The sequence below is a fragment of the Balaenoptera physalus genome, assembly GCF_965194825.1.
Source record: "Balaenoptera physalus genome assembly, chromosome: 15".
NCBI classification, from domain to species: Eukaryota; Metazoa; Chordata; class Mammalia; order Artiodactyla; family Balaenopteridae; genus Balaenoptera; species Balaenoptera physalus.
Genome location: NC_138894.1, coordinates 74043231 through 74065733, shown reverse-complemented (window position 1 = coordinate 74065733; position 22503 = coordinate 74043231). Strand labels below are relative to the sequence as shown.

At 44.6% G+C, this 22503-nt stretch overlaps 1 protein-coding gene and 1 long non-coding RNA gene across 2 annotated transcripts in view; one reads left to right on the top strand and one right to left on the bottom strand.

The window, feature by feature from the left end:
* Positions 1 to 1722: 1722 nt before the first annotated feature.
* On the bottom strand, positions 1723 to 15153 carry LOC309643446. The gene is made up of 2 exons (XR_014253780.1): positions 13563 to 15153; positions 1723 to 13373 (listed from the first exon to the last, which is right to left on the bottom strand). It is a non-coding gene; the product is annotated as an uncharacterized lncRNA (long non-coding RNA).
* A 4326-nt stretch (positions 15154 to 19479) lies between these two features.
* Positions 19480 to 22503, top strand: part of LBH (LBH regulator of WNT signaling pathway) — a 29537-nt gene continuing 26513 nt past the window's right edge. Inside the window, exon 1 of the mRNA XM_082426172.1 lies at positions 19480 to 19604. Coding sequence (XP_082282298.1) covers positions 19495 to 19604 — 110 coding nt within the window. The 5' untranslated portion in view covers positions 19480 to 19494. The remainder of the gene's footprint in view (positions 19605 to 22503) is intronic.

Sequence of the window (22503 nt, the reverse complement as noted above, 5' to 3'; positions counted from 1 at the left end):
CCCCACCTCTTCTTACCCCCTAAATGGGCACACCCTCCAATTTGGTTGGTTGGTTCTTTCACTGACTGATTGATTGACTGATTGATTCATTCATTCATTTGTAGGCTTGAGCCGGATACATTTCTGACCAATAATGTGTTTATGATGCTATTAACAAGCATTTTTTTGTTATTGTTGTTCACAACTCATGGACCCTAATTTTGATTCCTTTTCTTCTACACTTCTAGTCATTTCCCATTTACATTTATATGCTTTACTCATCCCCTACTCCTGCATCCCTAAGTATATTACCTGCTACTTGTGCCTACTTAATTTGTTTTATTCTTATTGGCTTCTGATTTGTTTTATATTATTCTCGACTTTTTATCATCTTGGAGGTGTTTCCCTGCTCGTTTTGTATTATTTGTTTATTTACTGTACATGCTTCTGAGTCCTTCATCCAGGTTGGTGACAGTGATGTCCACAGTCAACACATTAGTCAGTCCTCACTATCACCTAAAGTCCGAGTAAGCTCCTCATAAGGCTGACAGTAAATCACTGAACTCTTGCTTTGATCTTGATTCTTTTACAAGTTTTACGTACTCTTTAGTAGTTGGATGCTGGAACGGTGGTGTCCAATAGAACTTTCCACGATAATGGAAATGTTTTATACTTTTGTGCTGCCCAGTATGGTAGCCGCTAGCGACGTGTGGCTATTTGAGCAGCTGCAATGTGGCTTGTGTGACTGAGGAGCTAAAATTTAATTTTAATTAATTTAAATTAAAATTTAAATAGCTTCATATGGCTACCTATTGGAAAGCACAGATCTATTGCATTACTACTCCAAATGTAGTCCCTAGACCAGCAGCATTGCCATCTGGAATCTGGGAGCTTGTTAGAGATGCAGAATTTCAGGTACACCAACTTCTACTGAATTAGATCTGCATTTTAACAAGATTCCCCGTATGATTTCTATGCACACTGAAGTTTCTGCCCTCCCCCCAAGATTTACTGAGATATAATTGACATATAATTGTGTAAGTTTAAGGTGTACAATGATGTTGATTTGATATACTTGTGTATTGTGAAATGATTACCACCATAGTGCTAGCTAACACCTGCATCACATCACATAATTACCATCTCTTTTTTTGTGGTGAGAACATTTAAGTTCTACTCTCGGCAACTTTCAAGTATAAATACAGTATTATTAACTATAATCACCATACTGTATATTAGATTCCCAGAACTATTTCATCTTATAACTGGAATTCTGTACCCTTTGACAAACATTTCCCCATTTCCCCCACCTCCAGCCCCTGGTAATCACCGTTATAGTCTAGTTCCATGAGTTCAGCTTTTTAGATTTCACGTATAAGTGATATCATACAGTATTTGTCTTTCTCTGTCTGACTTGTTTCACTTAGCATAATGCCCTCAAGGTCCATCCATGTTGTCACAAATGGCAGGATGTCCCTCTTTCTCATGGCTGAATAACATTCATATATATATATATATATAAAACATATGAATGGATGGAGAAGATGTGAGATTATATCTATATCTATATCTGTATCTCACATCTTCTTTACCCATTCATCCATTGGGAGACACTTAGGTTGTTTTCAATCTTGGCTATCCTGAATAAAATGCTGCAAAGAACATGGGAGTCCAGATTTCTTTTAGAAATCCTGTTTCCATTTCCTTTGGATATATACCTAGAAGTGGGGTTGCTGGACCATATGGTAGTTCTATTTTTAATTTTATTTATTTATTTATTTATTTTTTTAAAATTTATTTTATTTATTTTTTTATGGCTGTATTGGGTCTTCGTTTCTGTGCGAGGGCTTTCTCTAGTTGCGGCAAGTGGGGGCCACTCTTCATCGCGGTGCGCGGGCCTCTCATTACCACGGCCTCTCTTGTTGCAGAGCACAGGCTCCAGACGCGCAGGCTCAGTAGTTGTGGCTCACGGGCCTAGTTGCTCCGTGGCATGTGGGATCTTCCCAGACCAGGGCTCGAACCCGTGTCCCCTGCATTGGCGGGCAGATTCTCAACCACTGCGCCACCAGGGAAGCCCAATTTTTAATTTTTTTGAGAAACTTCCATACTGTTTTCCATAGTGGCTGCACCAATTAACATTCCCACCCACAGTGCAGAAGGGTTCCCTCCTCTTTACATCCTTGCCAGCATTTGTTATCTCTTGCCTTTTGGAGGACAGTCATTCTAACAGGTGTGAGGTAATATATCATTGTGCTTTTGATTTGAATTTCCCTGATGATTAGTGATGCTGAGTGCCTTTTCACCTGTTGGCCATTTGTATGTCTTCTCTAGAAAGATGTCTCTTTAAAAAAAAAAAATCAGAGCGTTTTTTTTGCTGTTGAGTTGTATGAGCTCTTTATATTTTTTGGATTTTAACCCCTTATCAGATATATGATTTGCAAATATTTTCTCCTATTCTGTAGGTTTGCCTTTTTTGTTTAATTTTTTTCTCTTTGAAGGTATTATGCATCTTTGTAAGAATGATACTCAAATACTCCATGGCTTGTTTTGTTTTTGCTATTTTGAAAAAAACTGTATGTTTTTCATATATTTTCTATTTTAATATACTTTTTATAGGTGATGTATCAATAGAAGAAAGATATTTGTGATATCTTCATTGAGCAAATGCTGAGCTTTCTATTAGTGCTAATAATATTTTTATTATGTTGAGTTGTCAGTGTGGTCGGTCAGAGTTCTCTCTCTTTCCTTCCTATAGCGCTTATTTATTTTTCTGATTTTTATTGCTTTAGCTAAGTCTCTAGTACTATGCTGAGCCATAGCAATGATAACAGGCACCCTTGATTGTGGGGATGAATCTAAACTTTCTCCATGTAATATATATGTTGTAGACACTTAATATGTAGCCTTCATCAAGTTGAGAAAATATACATTTATTCTAGTTTTTTTGGAGACTTTTTTTAAAAATTCAAAAGTGTTTATTTGATACAAATGGTTTTCAAAATAAAAGTTCAAATGTTTTTCAAAACATTTCTTGAGATAATCATGAAATTTTTCTTCTTCTGTTCATTAATGGTAAAAATTACATTAATAGTTTTTTCTCACATTAAACTTTTCTGTATTCTAAAAATAAACCTTACTTGGTCATAACTTTTTAAATACACTGTTGGATACAGTTAGCTAATATTTTATGTAGAATTTCATATCAATATTCAAACATGAAATAGCCTTATAGCTTTTTGTTTCTTTTTTTTTTACCATCCTTATCTGACTTTGTAATGAAGGTTAGACCAGTCTTATAACAAAGGCGAAACTGACTTCTATTTTCTGGAACAGTTTGTGTATGTCAGGGTATTATCTCATCCTTACCATTAGGTGGAACTTATCTGTAAAACCGTCTGAGCCTAGGGCTTTTCAGGAAGAGGGGAGGTCTTTGATTACATTGTAATTCTTTATTGAATACTTGACAATTCAGTTTGCTGTTTATTACTGTTGCAACTTTGGAATTTCATACTTTTCCAGAATTGTATCAATTTTAATGTCTCCAAATTTCAATTTTTCATAATATTGTTAGTCTAAAGCTTTTTGTGCTGGTGTTTCTTTCAGTATTAATTGCATGTTTACATCTCTTTTTTTCTTCTTCTAACTTTGTCATATACTATTTGTATATTTTACAACCTTTTCAAGAAACCAGCTTAATGTCTTGTTGTTTCTGCACTCTGTCTCTCTGATTTCTGACATTATGTTATGTTTTCCTTTCCTCCCCTCCTCCTTCTCCTCCTCCTCCTTCCTCATCCTTCTCCTCTTCCTCCTTCTAGGTTTATTCTGGAGCTTTTTTCTAGCTTCCTGCATTGAAAAATTAGCTCTAAGAATGTTTCAAAAGGGGTTTGGAGGAAGCCCTCTGAAGCCTTATATACTTGATACTACTTGCATTTAAATGATATTTTGGCTGGATATAAAATTCTAGGTTTGAAGTCCTTTTCCACCAACATTTAAAGTATTACTTCATTTCTTTCTTGTATGCATCTTTGTTATTGAGGTTTCGTATCATTCTGATTCTTTTTCCTTTTTCGTTGATCTACTTTTTCTTTATAAATATTTTGAGAATTTTCCTTGTTGTTAATGTTCTTAACTTTTACTACAATATTTCTAGGTGTGAGTTCCCTTTTTATCTATCTTGTTTAACACTGAATCCTTTCAACAGAAGTTTTATATATTCTTTATTTCTACAACATTCTCAATTACGATACCTTCAAATATATCCTCCCGCCTTAATTCATTTTCCCATTCTGGCTCCAAAGTCTGTGATACTAACCACTTCACTATCCTCCCACTCTTGAAAAGAGAGTCAAGATTTTGTTGCCCTTGTCTGCTTAGGCACTGCCTCCTTCCCCCACACTAAAAGGCCATGATGGGGGCCTATTTTGCCTCTGTATTCTTAGTGTGTCAGTGCTCACTGTGTGTTGAATGAATGAATTAAGAGAATGGAGGAGTGGCAGTGACCACAAGGCTAGAGCAGGAGGTGCTGTTGCAGCCCGGGCAGCAACCAAGCTTCATGACAGTACTGTGTGCCCACACCCAGGTGTATGACCTCTACAGGGTGGCAGCTCCTTTAGCAGACCCCTCCCTGTGGGAGGAAACACCTAGGGCAGCCAGCCCCGCCCAGTCATGCTCTAAGATAATGACCTGGGGTAAGTGCCTGCCATAGCTTCGACCAGCTGTCCATTTGGCTCAAAGCTCCCTTCTGGCAGCTGTGGGGCTCCCGATGTGAGGCTGGTCTGACTCCTTCCTGTCCAGCTGTGGGACCAATGGCAAGTTGCCCTCCTCTTTGACCCTCAGTGTTCTCTTCCATATCTTGGGGATAATGTTACTGCCCTTTCCAGCTTCCAGGGGTGTAAGGGGCAGCAAAAAAGATATTTAAGTGCTTGTAAACAGGGTGCTGCTCTCATCAGGGACAAACCACAGTGCATGTGAAACTCTCTGACCCTGGAGTCTGTGTTCAGAAGGGAGATCCCACATGGTGATATGTGGTCCTTGATCTAACCCTGCTTCCTTGGAGGGGGTCAAGACTCCCCACAGGTCTGTGGCTCTTCAAATCATTTGAAAGAAACCTCTGGGAGCTAGAGCCAACTCCAGGTGGGTGATTCCATCCACTCTTCACCCTCCTCTCCTGCACCCTCACTCACAACCCTATACTGTATTACCTCACTCCATCCCCCCACCATCCCCTGCTCTGGTTTTATTGAGGCTCCATTCTGACCTTCCCTGCTTGTAAGAGGGTCCCACACCCAGAGCATTTCCCTTCCCCTCTGCCCAGCAGAACTTCTTTTGCTATGTATATACCTTATGACCTGCTCTCAGCTAGGCCTAAGCTGAGGAATTCAATCTAAGTGTTCCTTGGATGATATGGGCTTACTCCTCATAAATCATATATATATTTTTTCAGTAGGGCACCCAAAGTCTTAACACAAAAGTAGAAATACCAGGTCTCTTGGCAGCCTGGTGGCAGGAAGAGGGGAGGGGTTGTTCCAAGCCCTTCAGATAACCCATTTAGGCAGTAAGGTGGACTCTTGAGAATATGCCCTTGGTTTCCAAGGCACAGACATTTTTCTGAATGAAATTCTCTCTTTTGGACCAAGGCTATCAGCTCTCTAGAACAACCGCCACCCCTTACTTTCAGCTTCTCTTAGTGGCCACTCCCAGCAATCTTTGAAGCTTTATTGATTCATGCTATTTTCTACCATCTCCTCAGTTTTATTTTTTAAGTAGATCTGATGCTCTTTCAATATTCCTCCTTTTCTGATCTTCTTTCATAAAAGTCTTCCTTTTCTATAGCTTTATTTTAAGAGGTTTCAAGCATGAGGTAAGAAATTAGATTGATTTTCTTGGGCACCATCCAACCCTGAACTCAATGATTCTGTGAAATTTGCAACATGGTTAACACTAAACTAGCACCACTGAGGACCACTAATGATTAAACTGCAACAATGTGGATGGTGCCCTTCTACCTAATGAGAAGATACAACACTAACCAGTAAGTTCTTTGTCTGGTGTTAAGATTACTGAGTTACTTTGACATTATCTAGTTTGAGCATTCAAACTAGCCACATTCCTGGTGTGCCATGGTAATCCTATCTTAGTAATGACAATAATAGATAACACACAATATACCAGTCACTTTACATACATTAACTTATTTATTTCTCGTACTAATGCTGTGAGATAATTAATATTTTCATCCCTACATTACAGAAGGGAAAACTGAGGCATAGTAAGGTTAAGTAATTTACCCAAAATTGGAGTTGGTAAATGATAGAGCTGGGATTCAAACTCAGTAGAATGGCCTCTTTCCCATACTACCTCCTGAAGTTCAGAAAAGATTATTGTGCATCCCCCTATATGTAATTATGCTGTCATATCTCCTCATAGGAGACTATTGGAACCCTTTTCTTTGCCCCTTGTCATTATGATATGTGTCTGGGTTTTACCTTTTGCACACTGGGAAAAGTTGGAAGAATTAGGAGACCTTTGAAGGAGATAAGAAATACAAGTAAAGGGCTTCCCTGGTGGCGCAGTGGTTAAGAATCCGCCTGCCAATGTAGGGGACACGGGTTTGAGCCCTGGTCCGGGAAGGTCCCACATGCTGCGGAGCAACTAAGCCCGTGCACCACAACTACTGAGCCTGTGCTCTAGAGCCTGAGAGCCACAACTGCTGAGCCTGTGTGCCTAGAGCCCGTGCTCCACAAGAGAAGCCACCGCAATGAGAAGCCCACGCACCACAACGAAGAGTAGCCCTCGCTTGCCGCAACTAGAGAAAGCCCGCACGTAGCAACAAAGACCCAACGCAGCCAAAAATTTAAAAAAATAAATAAAATTTAAAAAAAAAGAAATACAAGTAAAAATACTGAAGCTGCAATAAGAAATAGGGAGTAAGCAATGCTTGAGTAAAAGTGAGAAGGGTTGGAGAGGGGAGCAGAGGAGGAAATGAGGGGTCTTATGGAGGGTTTGGAAATCATAATCACATGTCATACAAAATGAAATGAATAAATAGGAACTTTCAAAATCATAAAGATGTCAAATTCATCTATGGAATTTTAATCGAAGTCCAACAGGGTGTTTTGTTTTGTTTGGAACTAGACAATCTGATCCCAAAAGTGATTTGGAAGAGGAAAGGGCCAAGAATAACTGAGAAGCAATTTTGAAAAAGTACAAGGTAGAAGAGCTTGCCTACCAGATATCAAGACTTATCATCAAAATATTTAGTAATGAAGACAATATCATTTGGGCAAAAGGATAGACCAGTGGAGCAGAATAGAGAGCCCAGCCACTGGCCCACCTGTACTTGGAAAGAATACAAGGCAGAGATGTCACAAATCAGTGTGGATCTATTTAGTAAACGAGTCTAAGGAGCAACTGTTTTCATATGGAAAATACAAAATTAGATTTCTACCCTAAATCAACCACAGGTAGATTAAAGAATTCTTCAATAAAAACAAAAAGCAAAAGTTTAAGATACAAGATGAAACTATAGAAAAATTCTTCATGACTTTAAGAAGGATTTCTCTAAGAAATACACACACACAAATAGAAACCAGAAAAAATGGATAATTTTGACTACACTAAAATTAACTTCTACACAACAAAAGGCCACTATAACAAAGTGAAAAACAAGCCATAGCCTGGGAGAAGATATTTTCAGTGACTATAACATGTAAAGAAATCTCTAAAATTAATTAGAAAAAGATAAACAACACATGGGGGAAATGGGCAAAGAATATAAACTATTGATTTGCAGAAGAGGAACCCCGGAAGGTCAATAAAAATACAGAGAGATGCTTGCTTTCACTATTAATCAAAGAAATACCAATTAAAACAGTAATGTAATACCATACACACCCACCAGATCAGCAAAAATTTATGTTAGCCAATGCCAAGTGCTGGCAAAGATCTGTTATGTCATGGAGCCTCATTCACTGCTAGTGGGATTGTAAATTGATACAAGTACTCTGGAGAGCAATTTGGCTGTTACTAGTAAAGTTGTAGGTGGTCGTGTCCAGAAATCCCACTCCTAGGCATACAGTCTTGTATGTATGCACAAGGAGACATGTATTAAGATGTTTGCTGCCACATGGAAACAACCTAAAAGTCCATGAGACTGGATGACTAAATTGTATTATAGTTATACAATGGAATACAGTACAGTGTGTGTCAGCATAGATGAAAATCACATAATTGTAATGCTAGGGGAGAAATGCACATTGCAGAAGATTATGATTCTGTACACACATACATATACATATATAGTTTAAAAGCTGGCACAGCATAATAATACTTTATAATGTTTATGGATACATAAAAATGCAATAAATATAATAAAAAATATAAAAACATGCACGAGGATGATGAATTCAAAACAGTGCTTCACTCTGGGAAATGAGGGAGGAGAATGGAGTGGGGAAGAGGACAGAGGGAAACTCAGCTGTGTCTCTAATATTTACTTTCTTTGAAGTAAAAAGACCTGAAGCAAATAAGACAATATGCTAATATTTTCTAAAGCTGATGTGGTCATCATTAATGCTGTCCACCCAATATTTCTGGCTCTCTGCCTTCCAGGCCCATGGTAAGATTGCATTTTCCATTCACTTTGAAGTTAGGGGTAGCCTGGAGACTTTGGCCAATGAACTGAAGTGGAAGTTTGAAGTGGAAGTGACTTACATTTCTGGTCTCAGTGCACAAAATTGTTGGCCAACATGGTAGCCCAGAGGAAAAGTTTCTCTCCTCCCCAGGCCCTAAGCAGACATGATATTTCCAGATTACCTGTGGAGTACAGGTGGATGAGTGAGAAATGAACCTTTATTGCTCTCAGCCACTGAAATTTGGGGATGTTTGTTACCACAGCACAACCAACTCTGTCCTGACTGATACAGCTGGGAAGTGTGTCCATAGGTGTTCACTGTATTAGTCTCTGATTTTATCTACATGTTGAAATATTACAAATACATTTTTAAAAGTTTTTAAATTGGACTGGATTAATCATTAGTTCACGGCACATTGTCTTTATTGGTCTGCGTAAGGCCCTTCTCTTATTCTATTAATTCTCGTTTTCTTAGTAAGTACCTCAGACTTGGGATGGAAGCAACGTTGAATGACAGGAGATCTTGATGTCTTGACAAAGGGAATGAATGATGGGCTCGCACTCCTAGCATGAGTCCAGATTTCCTCCAGTGCTCTCTGGTAGCCTATAGCATCTCTCGTCAGATTGTGGGAGCCAGACTTTCCAATTAGAAAGTCTCAGCTCTTCTCCAGAGAAATGTAAACAAGAATTGTGATGAATGCAATGGTCCCAATTGTTGCTGACTCTTTGTATGGTTTTAGAAAAATCATTTCACCCTTTGTTCCTAATTCTCTGATGTGTTGGAAAGTGCTAACCTTGCCCCCAGGGAGTTCCTTCCCTACCCACTTAGAGCCAACACCTGCCCTCCATCCCCACCAACCAGCAACTGTTTCCCCAGACGCAGGTCACCTCTGAGAGAAATGCTAAGAAAACTTTCCACACCTCGTGGCTCCCAGGTTCCTTTGCAGGGCTGCCTGCAAAACCCTCAGGGAGTGAAAACCCCAGAAAGAGAAGGAGGAAGGGGGCAGAGTGCTGGGAGAAGGAAGAGAAACTTGTGCTTCTGGCCAGTTCTGTTCTGTACTGTGCAGCGAAACACAAGCGGTGCCTGGAAGTCACCGTGAAATTTGATGCCTTTGAGAAGTTCCGTGGAAAGAATGACATCATGACCAACCACTCCCCCCCACCCCACCTTTTTTCCAGTGGGAGTGAGAAATAAATAGACTGACACATTTTCCAGTCAGGGAGCGATTCTGGAGAGCAAGTTTACCTTGGCTCAGGAGCTCAGGTGGGGCTGTGAGAAACCTTATCTGTGCTTGCCCTGTAAACAAGGGGCCCTCCATCTCCCCGGAGCCTTGGCCACTGAGCAGGTGACCGCGGCAGGCAGGTGAGCAGGGCAAGCCATGGGCTGGCCAGAGCTACCGCAGAGCCAGCCTGGCCCCAAGCAGGCTGTGTTAGGTAAATATTGCCTAGATTTGACTGACAGACTCATTTACTGACTGTGGCTACCAAGAGAAATGCCATCAAATCCACCAGATTCAAAGGTAAAACAGACGTCCCTTAATTCGATGTTTCTCAAACTGTAATGTGCATATGGTCCCCTGGGGATCTCGTTAAACTGCAGCTTCTGATTCAGCAGGTTGGGGCAGGGCTGAGAAATTGCATTTCTAGCAAGCTGCTGGGAGATGCTGATGGTGCTGGTCTATGGAGCACACTGTGAGCTAGCAAAGCCTTAATGTTGAGATGACCATGTGCATTTTACACAGTCGAAATAGTTACCATTTAAGGAGCTCCTTCTGACTCTGTGACAGGTGCTGTACCAGGTGTTTTCTGTCATTGAGCTCTTTTACTCTTCATACCAGCTCTGCAAGGTGGGCATTATTATCCCTGCCCCTTCCTTGGCAGACAAGGAACTTGAGGCTAAGAGAGGTTAATTCCTGCTCTGTGTCATTTCCAAGAGCTTTCATTGCTATCTTCCCTCCCCTTCCCCGCGATCTGAAATAACCCAAAGACAAAGGATAATACACACCCTGTGTAGGGCTGGGCGTTGTCTGCTTGTGGTGATCGGCCCACTTGACACCCGAGAATGAATAATTCCTTTTGTACAGAATCATCAGGGCCAAGCATGGGAATTCAGGAATCCTGGAGTGAATGTTTGGCCCAGTAAGCCCTGGCCACAGTAGAGATAGTCACTCAGAAAGGTGGACACGTCTGGTTTTCAAATCCCTCTTGTACTGATGTGTTCACCCCTAGGAAATGCGGTTTAAGATTCTAAATACCAGGAGGAGATGCTTTGATGTGTCAGCTTGGAAAGAATGCCTCTTAAGGGCCATTTAGGACTGCAGGAGGGAAAAAAAATACCCCAGCTTGTGGAAACACCAGCGTGAAGGCAGTTGTAATTGACTGACCCACCTGGAGATATTTAAATACCTCCAAGAACTGTGATGTGCCCTTGCAAAACCCAGACAGCTTCCAGGTATGAACTTGCATCACGTCTGCATCTCAACAAGCAAGGCAGTCCAACTAGCTGGTCCTGGCCACACACAGGGCAAAGTGGGAAAAATATGAGACTCTCCCCCAGACCCTTGGAAGACCTGAATTCTGGTGACCACTCAGGAAGTCGGACTGCTCTAGGACTCCATTAGCATTTGAACTTCATCCATAGTGGTTCAAAGATGCGACCATGATTTGTACTGCAGGGTGGGGAAGGCCAGGTTCAGGCCCTCCTGGAAGCCATTACAACTCCATCCTTGTTACACAGAAGAAAATACTCAGAGTAGCAAGTCCCAAGAAAAATTGAAGGCCTCCAAAAAGTCACATTTAATTTTGTTATTTACATATTACATCATCCTAAAAAGTATTTGAGGGAGTTTACGGAAATCACATAAAAGAGAGCAAAGTTTAAAAAAAAATAAGGAGAGGGAGTATGGGAGGAAGGGAAAATAAAAGAAGAGGATTAAGCCTGGTGGGGTCAATACCTTATCAAATATTTTAAGGTCCCACGCACTTGGACTAAGTTATCTTAAATCGAGCTCTGACTTCCTAACCTACAAAGCAAAAAAGAAAAGCACGGACAGCACTCACTACACCTATGCTGTAAAAATGAAGCAACTGGTTCAGAGAAGCCCAGCTATTCCTGGTGCTGAGGCTCCCCATGGGGCTTCGTGAGGGAGAACCAGAAGACACAGTGGAATGTCACCAAGAGTGTCCTCAGCACCAGCTCTGTGGGAAGTCCCACGGGTTGTTTCATGGAGACGTTTCCTCTAATGCGCCCAGTGCAGGCTGACGGCCGTGCCAATGCCTAGTCCATCGAGAGCAATTGTGAAAGATTCCGGAATGACCCCTGCGGAGCTGGCTCAGTCCCAGGATAAAAATCAGAGGCAAGGAACTGCTCTGGGAATCTGACAGTCTGATTTCTAAGCACTCCCCGCGCCTGCCTCTCTGGGAATCTGAATTCAGTCTGCTCTCTTGTGCCCACCTCACTTAATTTTGGGGTGTGCGTCCTGAGCACTCCCAGCAAATCTGCAGACAATGAAGGTGAAGACGGGGGCACAACCTGTAGCCCATCCCCGAGCTGGGAGCAACGGTCTGCCCGCCATGACTTGCTGGGCACAGAGCAGTCTCTTTTCCTGGGAAAGCACACACTGAGGAGCCAGAGGACCAGTGCTGGTCCTGAGTTCACGCTCACTGACTGTCAGAACTGAGGAAAGTCAACTCCTCTCTCTGGGCCTTAGTTCTGTTGCCTGCAAAAGGGAGAAGGTGGGCTGGCATCTAATCTGTCCCCTCCCGGAGGATTCCCCAAGCTGTGGTCCTCTGCGATGCACGGCAAATGGAAGAGAGGCAAGAAAGCAGAGTTGCAAGCTTTGGGGTCTGTGGTAGAAATGGAAATGTGCCACCTGGATCCCCTTCAGGGGAGCACCTGCTGCCCAGCTGCTGGGAGTGGGGTCAGCAGACTGCGTCCAGCTCCCAGCTCCTTCAAGGTCAGCCTCGGCTGAAGAGGGCCTCCTCTCCCAAGATCAGGCCTTCCCCAGGACAGCCCACACTGCAGATGCAGGAGAACAAAGACCCAGGCATTTTGTCCCAATGCGGGACACTCTGACAGGTAATATTTCCCCCAAAGCTCCCCATAGGCTTGGCTGAGATTTGTTGAGCCTGCATTAGACTTCCTTCTTGGCCCAAGCCTGCTTCTTCCCCTTCCTTTCATCAGTGTTGGCCCCAAACCCTGTCTCCACAGCTGTCTCTGAAGAACCCAGTCTGCAACAGCTTCAAAGCACCACGGCACAGAGACTTGCCAGACTTGACCTTTGGAACAGAAGCCTTAGCCACCAGGGACCCCAGAGTGAGAGAACCAACTAGTGTGGATGGTGTGACAACACTTATAGCCACAGCCGCAACTCAACAGGCAGTCATCACATGGACACCCCACCCATCTAAAACTGACATGATCCTCTTCTCCCCACATCATTCCCTTCTGGGCTTTGCTTTTCCAGCAGATGGTGGCAGTTTTCCAGTCACCCAAGCTCAAGAACTCCAAGACTTTTCCAATTCCCTCTCCCTTCTGCTCTCACGTCCAAACAATTACCGAGTTCTAAAGCCTCCATCTCTGCATGGCCTCTCACCTTGTCATCCGCACCTCCCATGGACACAACCTCTCTCTTGGGCCATCACAGCAGGTCCCCTTCTGACCTCCCTTGCTCCAGCTTGCCCCTCCTTACTTACCGTCAGATGGTCATCCCGGTGCCGGCTCCTGTCACGGTGATGGCCCCCACTGCTCCCCGTCATTGCTCTGTGGAAGGAAGAGAATGTCAGAGATACTGGAATCACACCAGTCCTTCACACCTGTTTCCCCTGTAGTCACTGGGAGGTATTTGTTGCTGCTTGTGACAAACACTCATACACAAACAAAGTGGTAAAACAACATGAATTGGATAAGTTTCTGTTTCTGTTTGGATTGAGGTCAGCGTTATTTCCCTACCTTAGACCCAGAAAACAGAGCACTTGTTCAACTGCCAAGGTGCCCCTGGCATGTAAGTGTATGTGCCTGTGTGGACATGTGGAGGTCCCAAGAACAAAAAAAGAGCTGGGTGACTTGCTGGCATTCAATACCAGGGTATTTCTTAATGTTCTTTGTTGAACAAATAGCTTTCGTCTGCCCGTGTCCCCGTGTGCAGAAGGGCAGGCTGTGAAGGCGGGACGCCGTCTGCCTGCCAATTAAGGCTGGTGGAACCTCCCTGGGCTTTGACGGAAATGCAGCAGTTCACATACTGTGTGCTTCTAGCCAAGGCATTGGCAAGTGCAAGACTAGTTCAAATACTCTGAGAAATGTGCTGGGAAGAGGGAGAGATGGGTTATCAACCATTATATTTGGCATCATTCTCTTCTAAGAGAACTGGCTTGGCCTCTCTTTCTCAGAAAACAAGAAAGGGTTGCTACCTTTGCTATGTTTTCCTGTTAACAAGCAACAAAATGAAATAATTGATGTGGGTTTCACTATCCCTTCTTTTTACTGTTCATCTTCAAGCAGATCCAGTAGAGGATAATTTAACACTGTACCTTTCTGCCAAGGAAGCCGAGTGTCCGCCACTACTGCACCCTTATGTGTGACGAGCTGAGGGCAGGGAATATCAGGTACATTTTACAGAGGAGCAAACTGAGGCCCGACAAGTAAAGAGACCTGTTCATTCTCTTATTAAGAATGTCAGACAACATCATATGTGGTGTGTAATTCATTAGTCTTTATATATTCTTTTTAAATGAGGAAATTAGTAAGCACTGGGGAAGATTAGGGTCCTGGAGGTGGAGGCAATAACCGGAGAATAACCCTGGGGAACGTGTGTGGAGGAGACCCCCTCCAGTGAGGAACAGGAAGTGAAGTGGGTCAGGGCTTTCACTGGTGGGTTCTCCAACTACCCCTAAATAAAAAAGAGCCTGTGGCTAGGGGCGGGGGCCGCCCGCTCCCAGCCTCCTGAAAGACTGGAACGATCTAGCTTTTTTCAATAGTAACATCAGGGCATTAAAGAGTGAAGTTAGAAAACAGCCTCAGGAGGGTCTCCTTCCCTATTTCTGGTTTTCCTTTCTTTTTCTTTTTTTTTTTTAAATTAATTTATTTTATTTATTTATTTTTGGCTGCATTGGGTCTTCGTTGCTGTGCGCAGGCTTTCTCTAGTTGTGGCGAGTAGAGTCTACTCTTTGTTGCAGTGTGCAGGCTTCTCACTGTGGTGGCTTCTTTCGTTGCGGAGCACAGGGTCTAGGCACGCGGGCTTCAGTAGCTGTGGCACGTGGGCTCAGTAGTTGTGGCTTGCAGGCTCTAGAGTGCAGGCTCGGTAGTTGTGGCGCACGGGCTTAGTTGCTCCGCAACATGTGGGATGTTCCTGGACCAGGGCTTGAACCCGTGTCTGCTGCATTGGCAGGCGGATTCTTAACCACTGCGCCACCAGGGACGCCCCTGGTTTTCCTATCTTAAGAGGATGCCAGAGTGATGAGGAATGAGACGGCCAGGTGCTCTCTCAGAGGGCAAGTGGGGATGCAAGGCAAGAGTCCTGCAGTTCAGGCTTTAATGGCAGGGTCGGGGGTGGAGGACGTGGGGGCCAGCTGCCCCACTGTCCTCAGTAGCTGGTGAGCAGTACTGTCCCCAGCTCCGCCCGAGCCCATGCGCCACGCCATCCACTCACAAGGCTTAGAAACCCTTCATGGAAGCCTCTGATGCCCCAGGGCCTCATCAAGCATGTGAAAGGGCATTTGGCCTTCCTCGCCATCATGACCTGTCATCAGCTTTGCTCACACTGGTGCAGGACTTCAGCAGTGACGTCAGGGCCACCTCTCCTGGTGCACACGTGGGCTGCTTGACCTGGCCTGGGCAGGGGTGCTGGGTGCCTGGGGTCCACTTGGAGAAGTACTCTTTGGTCTAAAACTCCGTCCCTTCTTAGTACAAAGGAAGGAAGAAAATGATCTGCCCAGACTTTTTATACCCCTCCCCATTGATCACTGGCGTTAATCTGCTCCAATGCTGTCATCATATTCGAGCTGGGGTCAAAGATTCCCATCAGATCCCTCCAGAAGGGCTGTGACCGACTAGGGAAGTCATTATCTATTGTACCCATGGTTGCACCCACCCAGCCTTTCTGAGGGGTTCACTTCCTTCTCTGTCCTCTCAGGGCATGGTTTCCCCTCAGCCTCCGACCATCAACCATCCTCCAGGCTCCGGGACCACAGAGATCTTCCCTCTCACCCACTCAGCCTGCCTGAAATGGCACTATTAGACGGAGACCCTGGAGATACTGTGAGCATGTCATTCTCACAATAGTGTGAATTTGTTTGGCAGATCAAGTTCACTTGCTTGGCAGCTGCCTGAGATTAGGGCTCTGAAGAGTGGACTTTTCTTTGGAAAAGAAAAAGGTGGCTTTGGAGTTTGGGAGGCCAATATGAAGGAGGCAGCATGGGTTTCTTGAGATCAGTGGGTGCCTGAGGCGGCTCAAAAAAGGTGTGAAACAAGAGGAGATGGAAAGGGGAAGTCTCAGAAGACACAAGTCACATAAATTCAATCTGACCTACTTAACGCTTCTGCTTAGGCCCCACCCAACTGTAGGAGAAATGCTGATATTAACTCAAATAACGTAGAGGTGAGGAAACTGGACTGGTTTGGCTAACAGAAGTGCCAGACATTTTTCCTGCCAGAAATTTGGTGCACAGTCCATTCTGCCAAGCACAAGGCCCTTTCCTAACAAATAAGTATTCCATTTCACATGCAGACTTGGAGTTGTAGGGGCCTCCAGTGCCCCCTCCCAAGATCTAGATTCTTTTGCTCACTCCTGGTTCCCAGCACACCCTGGCACTTTCTCACCCCTGGGTCTTTGCTTATGCTGTTCTTGTTGCTAACATCGCCTGTCTCTGGCTTTTACCCATCCTTTGAGGCCAGCTCAAGGGCATCCTTTCCCTTTAGCTTCTCATGATACCATTCATTTATTCAACAACTATTTCTTGAGTGCCTACTATGTGCCAGGCACCCTTCCAGGTGGTAAAGGTACAGCAGTAAACAAAACAGACTCAATCCTTACCCTCATAGAATTTATATTCCGGTAGTCAGCACCCTTCTCCCCAAGACAAGAGTAATCACGACACCCCCCATGCTCACATCTCTATCACAGCAGCTGTCAGATGGTCCTAGAGGGGCTGGCATCTCCCAGTCTCCCCAGTGACGGACACCATGCCAAGCACCAGAGGCAGCCCTGATTTCTTTATAAAGGGAACTCTGGGATAGAAAATCTGGTGGGATGGGTAGAGGCTAGGGTTTTTATATGCAAACTGTACTTACATAGCACATGTGCTGTTTTTATTTGGCTTTATAATTATTTAGGGGATCACTAAAACAATTTAGTGATTTGTCTTAGAGCTGTGTTGACCCGTCAGACCCTCTCTTATCACATAGTGTGTGTGTCTATTTGCGATGGTTTTGGGGGTGATGGAGATGGGAGAGAACTAAAGACCTCCTAAAGTAATTCCTTGGAACTCCACCATCTGGCACGTAGTAGGTGCTCAATACCTCCTTAATTCTATCTGTTGGTAGAATTGTTGTTGAAAGGTCAGGAAGGTGTAATATGGACCCAGCTATCTGATCCCAAGGCTGGGCACCATGTGGGTGTGAAGTACACTGGGGACTCCAGTGAGCTGGTGTTAGCTTGGGTTACAGAGTTGGCAGAGACCTTCAGAAGGAGCTGCTCCCCGTGCATAATTCACTGCTTGTTCCTCCAAGGAGGAACGGTGGGTGTGAAATCAAGAGGGACACAGCTGGCCCTGGAGGAAGCTAGCCGACATCCTGTATATTTGAAAAGAAAACTGAAAGTGCTTTTCTTCACAAGAAGCTATTGTAAGTGTTTTTCTCTTTTTTCCTAACACCACAGGAACCATGGAGTTTCTCTGGTCCGGAGGTGTGGGTGAAATGGTGGGGGGTAGGGTGGTATGAAGGGAATTTGGATTGTTCTGTGGTCTGTGCTCTTTGTCTAATTCGAGGAAGATATCAGCCTGCTGGAGTCCACCCCGAGGAGCCCTCTGCTATATGATCTGTGTCCTGGTGATAGTAACCTCTTTTCTGGCTGTTAAAGTACATTCCTGTGTAGATGTGGAAAGAGAGAAAGCACGCTAGGGCCAGAGCCAGGACAGGAATGTGAGTATTTCCTTAATTGGACACGAGAGCCTTGAACTGGTTCCAGTTTTAGTGTTTTCTTTTAAGAGCCTGGACCCTAAAGATTCCATAGAGTTTTCTTTCTCTGAAAAAATCCCTTTGGTTCAAAGCCCCCTTGATAGAAATAAAGAATAAGCCAGGGCTGAATCTCTTTGATATTTGGGAAGGCAAGAGTTCATGGGCTGCCAGATCCCAGGCTTCTTTTGGGGGTGAGAGCGCTCTGGGCAGAACGGTGGAGGCTCCTCGTGAGATGCACAGGGCAAGAGCGTCCATGGGCTTCATACTGGGCTGCAGGGCTCTGATGATAGGATGCAAAGCACTTCGCTCTTGAGCATTTATTAAAGCAGCTTCTCTCAGCCTTATTAGCATCCTGAGAGCTAAAAAGAGACGCTATTGCTTGCCTTATTGCTTTAGGAGTCTGAGACAGAGAGTTTACACAACTTGCTGAGGACTTAGAGTAAAGTCAGTGGAAGGCTAGAGCATTCTGTCTGGTGGGTTTGGGTTGCTCTGTGTGGTGGACTGCTAATTCCTTAACGGCCGAGGTGGGAGAGCGTGCCCACACTCTCAGGCCCGCTCATTCATCATGTGCCCAGAACCCAGCTGAACGCTTGCTGGGAGGCACCAAAAACTCCATGGGGTGTGAGGGGAGCTGCTAGGACTCTGGGACCACAGCAGTGCCCACCAGGCAGAGCTTCACTGCTTGCCTCTGATGTCTGCCCCGCAAAAGCTGGAAACTTCAGTCAAGGGGCTCCAGGGGAAAATGGGGCAGTCTGTGGTTGAAATAAGTGAAAAACTGAAGCAGATGCAATCATGTCTGCTGAACCCCCTCTTTCCTCCCCCTCCACATCTTAAAAACAAGCCGTGCATCTGCTCAGTGCTTTCCAACTTACCAAGTGTTTTCATAACATTATCTCATTTCATCCTCACATCAACCCACACACATTCTTGCCTTTCAGATTTCTTATATACTCAAATGAATTTCACTGAAAAATTGGCTTGAAACTCCCTTTCTCCCACTCACTTTTTTTTTTTTTTTTTAACCCCAAGCCTTTGACTGATAGTTTGAGAAATTCCTAGATTCCCAGGGTGGGAAATTTGTTTATTCTGCCAGCCCTACTACCCCACTGGATGGTCACAAAGTAGTCCTGATCTTTGCTATTGGAATCAACACCTGTGTATTCAGTTTATAGATTAGCTGTTAAAACAAACAAAGCCACCGAGGCGAGGATAAATGTCGCATTGTGGGGAAAATATAGGCTTTAGAACCAACAAGCCCCAGAGTCAAATTTTAGTTGAGCCATTTGAGAGTCATGTTACTTAACTTCTCAGAACCTCTTTTTTCAGCTCTAAAATGGGGCGATAGTGCCTCTGTCTTAAAGTTGTTTGTGAGGCATAAGTGTTCTAACAGATGTGAATGTATCTCAACAAACTTACTTTGTGAAGTCCCTTCTAGCTAACCCAAGAACCGGCTTCACCACTACTAGGCAAATTGCAAGCAATACTGCCTTTTTGCAAAGGCAGAAGGGACATAAAGTGTGGGAATATGTTACTAAATGAATGTGGATGGAGACTTTTTTACTCGATGAGTAATTAGAGATGTGTCCTGCATACATGGCACAGTGGTGTCTGAGATAACTCTAATAAGATATAAAGCTCATTACCTTTATTCTTTTTTTTAACTCTTATTTTAGGTGAGAGTGAGAAGGAGCTGGGAAACCGGATTTATGTAATGTTGGAAAGCATTACAACTTGGATTTTTCAGGTTGTAAAGTTCTCATTACACTTGGATTTTTATCGAAGCAGAATTGCAATTCAACTTTCTAGTTCCTGGAGACAAAGGTAGGAGAAGGGACTACAGAAGGGTATTTAGTTCCTTGGTCTGCACATAGTAAATGCTCAATAAATGGTGGTGGTGGACTGAGGGGATTTCAAGAGACCAGGTCGTGTGTTTGACTTCTGTTGCTGACTTCCTGGCAAGTGCAATGCAAGGTGTGGGGTTGTCGTGGAAAGAACATTTGACCAGCAGTTTGAAGGCCTGCGTTCAGGTTCCATCAATACCACTTAACAGCCTGGTAACCTTGGACATGCCACTTAATCTTCGATGTCTTCTCACCTGTAAAATGAGGAGACTGGACTCAGTGATTTGGAAAGTCTCTTTCAGCTCTAAGTTTCTGCAGCTCAATGCAACTTCATTCGTTTGTGTTTCTGTTTCTTCATTTATTCAAAGGAAGCAGGGATAGAAACCTATCTCATGGGGTATTGGGAAGAATTGGTCAGTCTGAAGGTTAAAATAACCTGTGTCTTTAGAGAGATGAAGGAAACACAGTGCCCCACAGCAATGTAGTAGAGTGGCTGTGTGAACCTTGGAAACCCCCTTCATTTATTTCAGCTTCTGTTGGCATATTTGTAAAGTTGTGCTATGGTGATCTTTCTACATTCTTTTGAAAGTTGAGATCATGGAAATGCTTTGAAAACCTGCAAGGCACTATAGAGAGTATTCTGATTGAGAAATGGTATATTTGTTATAGTTGTATAAAAGTTTAGCCCTATGCTTCCCATATTTTCAAATGAATGAATGTGTCATGGGGACACAGAGGGGAAATAGAAACTATAGATTTGGGGTCCCAACCCAAGGCTTACTTTCAACTGCATCCTACTGACGGAGGTGAAATTTAGCTAAAATTGGCATTAATACAAAGTTTCTCCAAGAGGAGCAGAAGATAATTACCTCAATGTTCTCCAATGTAGGAAATTTTTCCAGAGGCCTGATAGGCCAGATATCTGCTGATGGAGGCCTTACTTCCCATCCTCTTCTCCAAAATGAGGCCATTTTGACACTAAGGTGTGTGTGTGGGGGGGAGGGGTAGCTTCCTGAGTTTTGAAAGTTTCACAAAGCAATAATCACAAAGATATAATGCACGGCTGTTGGTGTAAAAGCGGCGAGACAGTCTTTCATGCCAGGCCTTGCCACGGGTTGCTACTGGGGAGAGATGGCAGAAGGCATCAGTTCTGCTCACCCAGGCTCTAGCTCAGGCACTCTCCTCTAAGTGCCCCAGGAAGTCCAGCCTGGAAACCAGTTCTCCAAGCACTGGCTTCTCCTTTGGTGGAGTAGATGACATGTCACACCCACCCTTTGAGAAGCTTCCCCACCCTACACCCAAGGCACAAACAGCGCCCCCTGGCGGCAGTAACCTCACACCTGGAATCCCCACCCCACCATGGCATCTGTCCACAGAAGCATCATCGCCCTCCATCAGGACAGTACCTCCAGAGGAGCAGAATGGAGGTGGTACTTAGAAGCACAAATCAATTTCTGATTTATCTTGTGGGGAGGGAGTGGAGATGGGGGTGACGAGAAGCTTCTGAATTTCTCTGGTTGGAGGGAGCAACTAGGGGGCTGATCTTTTTTATTTTATTTTATTTTGTTTTTTGGCTGCGTTGGGTTTTCGTTGCTGCACTCAGCCTTTTTCTAGCTGTGGCGAGCGGGGGCTACTCTTCGTTGCGGTGCGTGGGCTTCTCATTGCGATGGCTTCTCTTGTTGCGGAGCACGGGCTCTAGAGCTCAGGCTCAGTAGTTGTGGCGCACGGGCTTAGTTGCTCCGCGGCATGTGGGATTTTCCCAGACCAGGACTCGAACCAGTGTCCCCTGCATTGGCAGGCGGATTCTTAACCACTGCGCCACCGGGCAAGTCCCTAGGGGGCTGATCTTGAAGCTGCATTTTCATCGGAAGTTCACTGTTTTTATTCAGGTTGTATATATGAATGACTAAAAATAGGAAAGTTAGTTTTAATTTAATTATTCTTATCAATTCTTATCGATTATTTTTATTTGGGTTGGCTTGAGAGGGCTGATCAAATTATGAGGGCCTCTTCATGGCCCTGCCACTGTGAAACCCTCACCATTAATCCTATCCACCTTTACCTGAGATAAACCTGATGTTTCTACTTTTAAGCGCATATATATGGATTCAATACATTCACTATCTTTCGAAGAGCTGACTTCAATGCACACTGCATTTTGCCTAGTTTTGGATACCGTCCTCCCCCTGTCCCCCCTCCTCCCCCCTCCACACATACATAGACTTTCTCTGTCCCCAGTACACACTTAAGTCAGGGTTGTAAAGCCATTTTACAGGAGACTGAGGCAGAGGTGTGAAGCAACGCACTCCAGCCACAGAGGGGCAGACTCCCATCCCTGCTCTGGGGGCTGCGCAGCCTGACTGCACGGAGGGACTCCCGGCGTTGCAATTCCCGGGCAGTGTGGGAGGGGTTCGGCTGAAGCTCTTTGTTTCTTCTCCTTGGAGGAGATCTGGGAGCCAAGGCTAGTGGGGTGTGCTTGTACGGCGTCCCCCAGCACCCCCGTTCCCCCGCCACGGGCCGGGTGTGTATGTGTCCAGTGGAAAAACCCTACGACGACACCACATCCTTTCTCACACAAATCAAACCCTCCACGGCTCTCAGGGCTGCAGACCAGTCCCTTGCAAGCTAACGTGACCCCCGCGGGCGCTCGGTCCCGCAGCTCCGCGTCCCCTCCCACCTTCCCACTGCCTCTTTTTTAGCTGTGCTCTCATTTGCACGCATCTTCCCAGGGATAGAAGAGACGCGTCTCGGGCGCAGCAATCCAGGTGCCACGGGCGAGGATGCCAGGGAAAGGCCTAGTTTGGGGGATGTACGCTGAAGAGGGGTCCCGAGGTGTGGGCCGGGGACGGCGAGTGGGTACCAAAGAGGGCGATGGTTGA